Source organism: Aphelocoma coerulescens, chromosome 1A (genome assembly GCF_041296385.1).
Source record: "Aphelocoma coerulescens isolate FSJ_1873_10779 chromosome 1A, UR_Acoe_1.0, whole genome shotgun sequence".
NCBI lineage: Eukaryota > Metazoa > Chordata > Aves > Passeriformes > Corvidae > Aphelocoma > Aphelocoma coerulescens.
The window spans coordinates 10,513,731-10,525,858 of record NC_091014.1 but is presented as its reverse complement, the minus strand read 5'-3'; the positions used below and the strand labels follow the sequence as shown (position 1 = coordinate 10,525,858).

The 12,128-nt window shown below is 36.8% G+C and overlaps 1 protein-coding gene across 1 annotated transcript in view; it reads right to left on the bottom strand.

Moving 5' to 3' along the window:
- PCLO (piccolo presynaptic cytomatrix protein) overlaps positions 1-12,128 on the bottom strand; it is a 322,461-nt gene that overhangs the window by 127,888 nt on the left and 182,445 nt on the right. The window contains exons 8-9 of the mRNA XM_069035466.1: positions 9,657-11,865; positions 4,371-4,519 (exon numbers count right to left, since the gene is read on the bottom strand). Of these exons, the coding sequence (XP_068891567.1) occupies positions 4,371-4,519; positions 9,657-11,865 (2,358 nt within the window). The remainder of the gene's footprint in view (positions 1-4,370; positions 4,520-9,656; positions 11,866-12,128) is intronic.

The following is a 12,128-nucleotide window of genomic DNA, read 5'->3' as shown; positions in this document are numbered from 1 at the left end:
TGGAGATAACTTGCAAAAGGTGCACTGAATAAAAACTTAACAAATACAGCGTTCCTGCTCATTAATAAATTGCAAAGTCAGTTGCATTTTCTTCTGCAATTAGGTAAGTTCAACACTGACCTTTGCTCTAGAAGTCATTCTGGCATACAGAAAGAAAGACATTTCTGAGTGACTAAGAAATGAGCCACTGCCAGCTAAATTCCTTTGTGAATTACAGTGAGGGGGTGGCTAACAATTCATTCTTTAGATTACATATTTTAACAACTACACTCAAGTTGGAAATGTCCCATTTCTCATCATATTTCCAGAGAATCTTAATCACAAAATACCCCACCAACTAAGTCTCTAACAGAAAACAGTTTACTACAACTTAAAATAAATTCTCCTTGCTAGTTGGGAAACAATCAAAACTTAGTAGATGGACCTCAAAAATGTGGAACAGAAGTTTTCAGGTAGCCTTCTGTATCACTGTCACAAATGGTATTTTCTCATTTTAGCCCCAGCGCTTACCTTATGTTCCATTTTTTCATAATACCTAAATCTTCAAGTGCCCCTAAAAAGGCTTGACTGAAATTTAAAGAGAATGTTATTGACCCATGAATGAAGAGAGGAGCACATAATTTTTTTTGGTGTTTAGAAATAGGGGATTTCATTCAAAAGGTTTCATGTCTAGAACCCTTGCCTTCTTTTTGTGATTAGAAAACTTTTGCCTAAGTGAACTGATGACAATTTATTGGTATTATGATGAGTTTAGGATTTTATTATTCATTTAGGGCTTAAAAAGACCCACTCATGATGACTGAAAGTATTTAAAATGCCTCACTGAAAAAATACTTATTGCCTGTTAATATACTCTCATTGTCTATGCCCTTGTTATGAAGTTTTACTGCCCTGGCACCTCCTCCTACTGTTCTTTCCCAAACTGTTTGCAAAAGCCAGTTTAGTTCAGAATATGCAAATAATTTTCACAGAAAATAATACGAAAAAAACCCTTGATGTCTGGAGGTTTAAAGAAGTTGGTGATGAACTGGCAGTAACTAAGCAAACTGTTGAGGTCAACAGGGATCAGTGGGAAATCTACAATAGATTATGTATTGATCAGGTTTTACCCTCCTAAGGGGAGCAGTCCAGAATCAGTACATTGGGAAATGGCTATTAAGATATCCAACTCAACTGCAATTTAATGTGATTTCAGAATACTATATAGAACCACAGAAGTTGCTATAGAAACAAATATATTTTAATATTTATACAGCATGTGAGCTTAATCTGCTAGGCTATAAGAACTCCATGGAAACCTGGAGGTTCAGGGTTGTCACTCCACTGCATTCTTGCTTCAAAAGCTCAGGGTTGTGCTTTATTTATTACCTTCAATTGTACAGGCTCTGTGGGATGCAATCAAGCAGTTCTGATTTCATCTAGTAAGGAAATTGATATTTCACATGTGTGAAACAAAATCTTCTGTAATATACATATTGTAGTGATCATAAAAATATTCTAATTTTTTTAACAAAGAAGATCATAAAAATAGCAAAATTAGAGCCAGTAAGTGTATTTGGAAACACTGATTGATACATTACAAATGGATTAGTGCTATTGATGCAAATTATTTTTTCTGTGTCTGGTTTGAGCTCAGTAAAGGATATTAAAGGAGTTGCAATGGCTTAATTCCTGTGCTAACCAGGAAACTTCCCTCCTAACTGATTTCAGGAAATCATCTGCAGCAAAGGAAGCTCTGGGTGAAGATGGGTATGTTCAGATGGTTCAGGATGGAGAATGACTTGCCATTTTTATCTCCAGAATACATTAGACTTGGACAATACAGGTCCCTGTGCAGGACTGATTGTGGATACAGGAGACAGACAGCATGCCACAATGAATTCAGTAACCATTTTTTTACACATAGGGCTGGAAAAGCCATTAGGGAGTGGTTACTTTCCCTCACCACTCTCATTGGCCTGATATGGTTTATTTGCCTTCATATTTTTAAAATATTCAAATACTAAAAAATAGAGATGTTAATACTGATTTACTTGCTTCTATTGCTAAGTGTTTCACAATTCAGCATGGAGCTAATGAAACTTTTTAAAATATCTCTGACCCTTTTTGTCTTGTCACAAATCTGAAAATGTATTTGTTTTTAAGTTGTCTCAAACAAATATTCACATGAGACACTTAACATACACATGCTCTGAGTAACATTTTGATGAGGTAGATGATGTAGAGTTGGTGAGAACTGGCATTTCTCCCTTCTGCAGAGTTATTGATACTGTTTTGTACTGGTGTGGGACTGACAGTATCTAACCTGGATGGAAACAGAAGAAGAAGGAACTGTTGTAAAGCTCCTCCTCACACATCACTTCTTCTCTTCTGCAGAGGCTTTCCATGGCATCAGACAGAATTATTTAGATCATGTTCACACTCCAATTTACATCCAAGATTTTACAAAACCTTAAAAAATGCCTTTGGCAAGATTTTAATGCTGTATCTCTACTTCCATGTAAGAATGGAGATATCACAACAGCTTGAGACCGGAAAAAAAAAAAGTATTTTCTTCCTGGAAATATCCAGGAAAACAACTCTTAGGCCCTTTAACCTTCGAACCGAAAATTTTTGAACAAAGTTTTTCAACCAGTCCTAGTGTAGTGCTACTGATATGAGAGAATAAAGCAAAGATCAGATCTCTGTGACTAAGACTTTCCCTTCAAACTGTTTCCCAGGACACAAGCTCTGGAGGCCTAGAAGTTAAATGCATCTTTACTAACCACCTCCTTATCACAAAGCTCAGCGTTAGCAGTAATCCTTTTGGACAAACCTGATTTTCAAGGAAAATTTTCAATTATACCTCAGAAAGCTGTAGTGGTAAAATACAATTATGTATGCTTAGAATAATAAATGTTTCTCATGAGGATTAAAGTGCTCAGAGAGGCAGTTTTTTTAACTATTGTCAGTGATATTAAGAGCTGTGAAGACTCAAAAGTATCTTTTATCTTGCAATTAAGTTGATTCATAGAATCATAGATCTATTTGAATAGATACCTGTAAGAATTATATCTTGTAAAGCCCTTTTTCTCAGCAAGAAATGGGTAGGCCCAGTACAACCTAGGGTGTGTAAATCTCAAAATCTCAATATATGCTAGGGATAGGAAAGGAGGGAAAAATAAATGACAGCTTGTAAGATATTTTAACACTTACTTCATAAAATCTACACTATTGCTTCATAAAACTTACATTCGATATTCAAATGTCAGTGAAAATTCTCACCAGCATAAAAGTTTCAAAGGCTGCTTAGTAGTGGCATATTCCTGTTTTGTATATTATCTGAGGAATTAACGAGCAACATAAGCTATTAAGTATCACAAAGGGACCTTTACTTAGAATCACAGAATTGTTAAGGTTGGAAAAGACCTCTAAGATGGTCAAGTCCAACTGTAAACCCAGTGCCACCACCATGTTCACCACAAACCATGTCCTCAAGTGCGGTATCCACATGTTTTTTGAACACTTCCAGGGATGGTGACTCCACCATTTTCCTGGGCAGCCTGTTCCAATGCTTGACCACCCTTTTCATGAAGACATTTTTCCTAGTAACTAATCTAAACCTCCCCTGACACAATTTGAGGCTGTTTCCTCTTGTCTTGAGGAAATGCACTCATTGCATTCATTTGATCTCATGTAAAAATGTAATCTAAATCAATACATTAGAATATATCAGGATGTAATCTAAATCAATCAGTGAAAATGACAGCTGAAACAAGCAACTGGAAACCTTAGAGATTTGAAAAACATAAGATTTGTTAATAAAAAGTAGAAATGGGATGGTCCACTAAGGTAAACTAGATTTCAAAGTTGGCAAGCCTGAAAAGCAGAGTATGGTATTTTTCTTTCTCTCTCTAATAAATGAAATATTCTAATTATTAGATGATAAAGTCTTGCTGATTTATTCAATAATTAATCACAGACTGTTGGGATTATACTCACCAACTGAAAGTGGAAAAATTTGCCAACAATATAAGATAATTCTTTTCCTTCAACTGCTAGAAGAAGGGACTTGAATTTGGATGGGATAAAGCTGGTAAGGGAAAAGGAGACTAATTGTTTTCTTTTTTCCTTTTTTTTTCCCCAGTAGGAAGGAATACTTAAGTATACTTAAGGTATAGATATTTTCAGCTATATTTCAAAAGTCAAAAGACAACCTGCAAAATTAATACTGAGTTGTAGAGGAAAGTTAACCTAATTTCATCATCAAATGTTCAACTGTACTTCAGCTGAATGTAGCTGGATTTTGAGTAATCCTGCAGCCCCTATGGGAATCATTGGACAGTATGATTAAATTATCAATCATTTATAAAACTAAAGGCACATCTTACTTGACAGCTTACTTGATCTTGGTGTTGACTTAGTGGTCGAGAGTGTGACAACTTCTCTGGCAGCCTTCTGTCAAGGATGTGTCCATTCTCCAAACGAGGCTCTCTGGGCTTGTCAAACCAATCTGTTTCTTCCCGACGGAGATGATAGGCTTTGAAAACCAAGGACAGGTCAAATGCTCTGATCCAGTGTTGGGCAAAGGGCAAGAATGTGCATTGTGCATAGCAAACATGCAGAGTGGTTACTAATTGGCCATGCAGCTAAAGCAAAGTTAGAGGTGAGACTTGAGACATTGAACTTGAGCATTATTTAGCTGTGAGACAGCAAAGGGAGAAGATTCTGTTTATGTCAGACCCATGGATCTTAAATACAGAAGAAATCTACCAAGTGCTATGGCCACTTCTTCCTTCCTTCAGCTAAGAAATACACTGCAGATTTCACATCTCTCTAAAATTTTTGTTGAAAAAAAATCAGTCATATTAGTTATTTTGCAGCAGACTAAGAAAAAAAAAAAAAAAAAAAAACAAGAAAATCCAAATCAAAACCCAAAAATAACCAGACCTCGAAATGCAAACTCCACTAATTCCCAAATTTCTGAACTGAATATTGTTAAAAATATTTTGGAAATAATCTATAATTATAGATAAGAAAATTATGACCTCTTTATGAAATCGGTATCAACCCAAATCAAAGCAGATAGGAAACCAAACCACGTAACTGAAATTCCGAGCAGAAATATTGCAGGTGTTCTCATTTTGAATTCCATCCCCCGATTTTGTAGTATGAACCTTTGTATATGGATTGTTAATATTCTTTCTGCAAAAATTCTACAAGACTATTATTCTGTTTGCAGCCATTTTAAATCTGTATAAAACATGTTGCTTAAGGTGTCTTTTGGGAATCAAATAACGCCATTTCACTGAAATCAGTTTTGCAAATGCATATATTTATGCTTACTGACTATTGGGTCAACTGACATAGCTGTCACCCCACTGGGATCAGAATCATGTCCTATTTTCTTCTATGTTGCCAATCAGTGTAGACCAAAACATTGTGCAGGTAATGCAATGTTGAATGTAAGGCAAGTTTGAATATTATGCTTTATTAAGCAAGATAAATTTGGAAATCAAAGGAAGAAAAGATTTGTTTCAGCAAAACCACAAGGAATTGTAAAACTTAAATAAGGTCAGTTTTTGCTATAGTAATAAGACTGAATGCCCATGACAGAGAAAAGAATTTAAAAGGAAAAATGGTAGTGTGCATAATCTTTCCTACTTAGTTGTGAAAGTAAACATTATCTATTTGGTTTAAGAAATAATTTGGAAATAAATGTTATTGGGAAAAAAGGAAATTGTATTTTTTCATTACTATTTTCTTTAAATTTTCCAAAAAAGAGGAATAATATATATACATGATTTTCTGAAAGTAATACTTTGTGTGTGGTAAAATGAACATTCTATATTACATTAAGCCTTTAGAAAATTCTTAATCTTGATTCAGATATTATGCAGCCTCTTCCTTCATAACTGTGCACAAACTTAATCTAACATGAGTTTATTAATATTATTTAGATAAGCATATATGAATTACCAGAAACATTATTAGAGGTTGATGCTTATCTAGCTACTGATTAGTTATTGATTAACTGCTCTGAATAAACCATTATGATCTAGCATGCAAATCCTTCATGCTTTACACATTTATGCCAGTTGACCAGTGCCTGTACAAAGAAGGTTCATTCATAACTCATCCTAACAGAACTTCTTTCTGAAGCTTGCATAAAGAGCCTAATGCATATTCCTGAACCCAGATGCTAATGCTGGCTGTCACAATCTGTGTCATCATCTGAGCAGATGAAAGAAAGAATGATTTTTTTTTTTTCTCTCCTCCTGCCTCAGTTGAAATAACTTTTCCTGGATTGCTTCTCTTGAAAATGTAGAATTCCATACTGCAGTTCAGACCAGCCTTTTTTTTTTTTTTTTTTTTTTTAATCAAACTGCGATGATTGTGTGAATTTTATTGAAATTTAAGATGTTATAAAGGTACATGTATATAGACACACACACACCACACTCACATGTACATACACACACCATTGGATTTGGCTTGCGCAGCTGGGATTTGTCACAGATGGAAACCTGGGAACAACCAAGATGAACCATTGATGCTCTTAGAGAAGTCATCCTTTTATTCTAAGACTAACGGAATGCAGATGGTTCCACCCAGATTAACCAGGTGAGACTGAACTCCAAGCCGTGGGGTCCAAGAAACTCAATCAGAGGAGTAACAGTGATCCCTAAATCCCATGGATGAAAATTACAAGGAGTTGGCAGTGTTGATATCTTGATGTCTTGATATCTCAAATTTAAGCTTCTAAACTCTGGAAGAATTGCCAAATTAGCATATAAAAGAAAAAAAAATTCTTGAGGTGAGAAAAGGTATATTTTATATCTTCTGAAGAGCAAGGACCATTTATATTCAAAAAATTGAGTACTGGCTTCAGCGTTCTTAAAAATTAGTATTTTCAGCATACTTAGCAGTGTGTGGAAAGTGGCAGCTGTGGGGTTGACAGAGATCTATTTGCTGCATCAGAGCTTTCATGGTACTGGGAAGCCAGTAGAAAAGCCAGAGAAAATTCCAAGTGTTCCAAGAGCTCAAAATGTTGTCTATTTCCAATGGGCAGCTCTGGACGCTGTGGTCTTTTGATACTAAGGCTACTTTTTTAACCTGTGTGAAGTCTGGAATCCCAGTGTAAGCACTACTTATGCACAGAAGCATGGTTTAAGATTTGTTACAGTATGTACGTAGTGAAAAACCAAAGGTTTGGACTCAAAGTCCTATCTGCATTCTCTTCTAGTATTTGTTATGGGATGTTGCTTATAAAAAATGAACAGAAAGTTAAGCATGTCTCTGAGTTTGAACCAAAGAAAAACAATTTAAATTTAATATTTTAACTTAAATTTAATTTTTAGAAGTCTCTTAAGATGATAAATCTTAAGATTTATCTGTAGCACAAGAAGAGTTTTCCTAAGACAATGCTTAAGACTGATTTCTTTTAATGAAATCTTGTCAAGACCATGCAGCAGTTTCTTAAAATAAAGATAAGCTGCAAAGCAAATTGTGTTAAAAGGTTGGATGAAACATGCCAGAATAGGTGTCCACTTTCAGGACATCAAAGCACTACAGGGAAGAGCGCAGTCCCAAAAAAAGAAGGCCATAACTTTCTATAGAAATGTAATTGCTTCTTTCGAACACTTTTTGTCATCCAAATAATATGAATTATTTTCAATACAGGTTACTTGCTATTAGACAGCATATTTGAAAATAATGTCCTAAAGTATTTTAGTTTCCCAAGAAATAAGCTATTTGTGAAGACAAAAGTTTCATAGAAATTAGAAAAAAAGACTGCTGAAAGGAGAAGCCCGATGTGACATATCAATCAAATACAGAATATGTGAATTGAGTTAGAACACCACTGAAAGGGTCTAACTAATCAGAGACTAATTTAAAACTGAAATGTGTTAAACTTGAAGTGTTACATGTATGTCTTGTACAAATATATATGAGAATCATAATGCACTGTAGGGCAGATTTTTAATTCCCTATGACCGGTTCATATGAGGTAGAATAGCACCAAATTGGATTTTTTTGCTCCAGGTTGGTTCTCCTTAGTTTTCAGGAGGAAAAGTCCTGTATCTTTCACAATGTGACTCTAGAATGACCCATAAAAGTCACAAGCTGAGAGGAGACAAGATAGCATCTGCTTTTTTAGGAACAATGATACGAGATGCAACTTGGGGAGTTCCTCTCAACTGCTTTCAGATTTAATTATAGGAATCTGCTAAGAATCGAAGGACAATGAAAACAGTTAAACTTCTGATAAATATCAAAAAAGCGAATGACCCTGAGTCTCTCCTGAAACACAGAGTTCATGAGGGGGTTAGAAATATCTAAGAAGTATGAAGAGAAACTTAGAAAACAAAGCCCTTAGTATGAAGTATGAGGAAGGCAAATAGATCAATTTTTCTAATGCTTATGAAAGATTCAGCATGTGTAAAAAATCAATAATGCAATAATGAACGGAGGTTAGTAGAAATGTGAAAAATAAACCATACTACTTCATAATCATGCAAATGTGTCTTTTGAGACAATCATTGCCATTTACAGACAATAGAGCGCATGCAAAGTCTCTTTTATTGTGCAGTAAATACACATAAGAAAAAGTTAAGGGAGCGCATACAATTTCAAACATGTTCATTTCATTTGCTTTCAAACTGTCTTCATGATTTTTAAACAATTTAGAATATACTAAGTCTGAACTGACTCAAACAAAACGGATACATAATTTGCAGTTATTAAGTACTCAACATCAGCTTTAACATTCTTCTGTACTTATTCAGAAGCAGCATTTTTAATTGCACTATTTATAATACATCAGAAAGGTTCCTTTCCTGAACTTAAGCGAGATAAACTCTTGTGCTTATTTGGCAGACGTGTATGGGGTGCATATAAAACCATCTACGCTGCATAACCCATCAACAGAAGTAAAATACTTTATGCAAGTTTATTGAAGGATGAGATTGTCTTGCACCATCCAAACGACAAATTATCTTACATAATCACAATTCTGAATGCACAGAAGTCCACATGACAGGATGCTTTCAACAAACCATATGTAGAATGTTATTTTGCTATCACGTTAAGCTCTATATGGTTCTAACATATAATATGTACTTAATGAACAGACTATTTCTACATAAACACAGATCTAAATTGGTGCATCAGGAGATGGAATTATCATTTTTTGAGTTCTACCATGAAATTTCATGCACATAAAATTACTGGAGTTTTTTAGAGATTTGGGAGTTTATTTCCAAATCCCAACCAAAACTATTGCAAACAAGTTCAATGATTCACAGTCACTGAAGAGAGCTCCACATAAAGACTGATGGCAGAGTCTGTATTGTACATGGAATGTTCTACACAGTATCATTGAAAAGTAGACATAAACAAGTGAAAAGGAAAGTGCACAAGCAAACCAAAAGGAAAGCAAATCAACAGTATAGTAGCATGCTATAGAAGCTTAACACTATCCAGGAACAGTTAGGGTAAAATAAAAAATATAAAATAAGACAAAACAAATCAACCCCCAAGAATGTAAATACACAGAAGATGCACAAAGCAACAGAAAAAGAACAAGTCTTTGAAGTGTAACAAAAATCAGACACATGCATAGAAATGAGGATTTGCGTTGTGATAGTAAGATACCAGTCTGAGGCCTAATTTACCTTCACTGTCTGACATGGCATGCTGGAAGTCATCCATGATGAAGGCTATATCTCGATCATAGCCTCGAGTCCGTGACTCCTCCCTCATATGCTGCTGGACCTCAGGTAATGAATGGCTCGATCCAAACTGGTCCCTGGTATCTGCAGATATTGGTGGCAAGGGTCCAGCTGCTGCTCTTGCCATTCCCATTGGCTGTCCAACAGGACTGAGTGGGCTCTCCTCCTCTGAGTTCTGTGCTACTATTGGGATCCTTCCCCTGCTTTGGCTAATAGGTAGACTGGTGGGTTTAGTTCTTCCAGAAGGTGCTGCATGGCTAAAGGAAACATCTAAAGGTTCAGCTTCTTGGGCTTTCAGTCTTAAAGAAGAACTGGAAGAATCCCTTTTCAATGACAAATCGAGCCCATACACTGAGGAGGGCCTAGATGAGGGTCTAGATCTACTACCACTGCTATAGGACTTGTCTGCTTCATCTTGTAGTGTGGATCGCATTGTTGGACCTAGTGCAGTCCCAAGGCCTGCTCCAATGGATGACGTCAGTGGTGGCCCCATGTACTTCTGTTGGTCACTGATGTTTTTTCTAAGGCCATAAGTGATATCATCCTGAAGAAGCCTTGCCCTAGTAGTAATTCCCCCAAGTGTTGAAGTGCTAGAAGTCATATAGCTTGAATAGTCAGGCTCAAGGTCTCTGCTTTCTTGGATAGGTGAAAACTTTGTTAGTTTAGGGTCTATCAAGGCTTTCTTGTGTTTTGACTGCTTCTGGTAAAGGAGGGCTGCTGGGAGCTGCTTAGCAGCCTGTTTCTCAAGAGTAAGCCTACCTATGCTGTATTTCTCAGATTTTGGAAAATGCCTGTAGCTGCCCTCTCCATGGTAATACTGTGACAGGCCAGCCAGATGATCCAGACTTTCTGCACCTCTACGGAATTCTTGCTTTATCTGGTGTTTCAGAAGTTTGAGCTCATAAGGGTCCTCCATTGGGTCTTCATCAGCTTTAACATAGGAATGTAACCTAGAGGAAGTCTGCAGTGGTGCTAGGAAGTCTGACACTTCTTGTGCTCTCCTGGCCTCAGTTGTGCGAAGCAGTCTATCTGTTTTGGTCAGATCTTTCTCATGGAGGCTAAAACTGGAACCAAGAGCTCCTGTTCCTTTAGTAAGTTCTCCTATATCGTCAATCAGCACATAATTTCGGGGTGTATGGTGGTGGTCTATATCTGCATAGAACGAATCTGCAGATATGCTTGATATAGGGCTGCTTGCTATGCTATTTCTCTCATCTAGTCCTATCCTCAAGTCCAAGGTAGAGTATTTACTGCCCAGCTGGGAAACTGCATAGCTATTGTCAGTTGAAACTGGTGCTATCATGAGAGGCTGATTGCGAATTACATCATAGTTTGTTGTTATCTTAGGCTCCAAATATAATGTGGTCTGTCTTGGCTTTGGCTGTATCACCATCATCTGTGATGGGAGTTGATATGATGGCTGTTGAGATGGTGGAGGTTGAGCCTGTGGGGTAAACGACATAGTAGCTCCTGTTTGGAATGCTGACTGGGTCTGATAGGGTGAAACCTGCTGGTGATACAAAGGCTGCTGTTGTTGGTAATGTGACTGCTGTGTGAACTGAGTTGGTGCTTGAGTTGGCAGGGCAGGAGATGAATACTGATACTGAGCATATGGGCTTGTAGCAGGGGCAAACTGTGTTTCTGGCTGGGTTTGTGGTGGCATAAACTGGTTAAATTCTGTCTGGGGTGCAGTACGTGGTCTTTCCAAGCCATGCTGAGTTTCTATTCTGGTTGACCTGGTATTATTAACTTCACTGTCTGACATATAATCACGTTCTTCTGCTACTCCTTGGAGATACGCACGCTCTCTCTTTTCTCTTTCTTTTAGTAGGGCTTCTTTCCTCCTATTAATGCCCATTTCCAAGTATCTCAACTTGGCATCTATTTCTTTTTCCTCCTCATCTAGCTCTGCTTGCTTCTTCCTAAGCTTGGCTGATTCACGTTCAACCAGATCCAATTCCCTGTCTATATCCTGAAGAATTTTGGCTCTGGCCATAGTGGTGGTCCTACAAATCCTTCTCCGTGAAACTGATCCCACAGAAGTATATGGGGACTGAGTTCCTGCTGTTGCTTCCTCTGGAGGTGGATTGGGCAGAGTCCTCTTCACCTTCTTTTGAGTGCTGGATGGAGTCAGGCTTGAAGAACCTTTTGACTGCAATAGAAGAAACAAGACTGCATCACTATTCTGGAGGGAAATTAATCACAAGTTTTTTAAATTTTTTCAGGGTATGGCTTTATAACTTAACCACATACTTTCTTTTAGACAGAAGAAATGTTCTATCTGTGATTAAGCAGCAGAAACTGGCAAGGAAAAGGGCTGTCAGTCTGCTAAAAATGAGCAGTCTAATACAAAATAAGGGTGATACTCACTAAGACTTTGTTTAGCCTAAGATTAAAAAATCTATCTTATAGTCT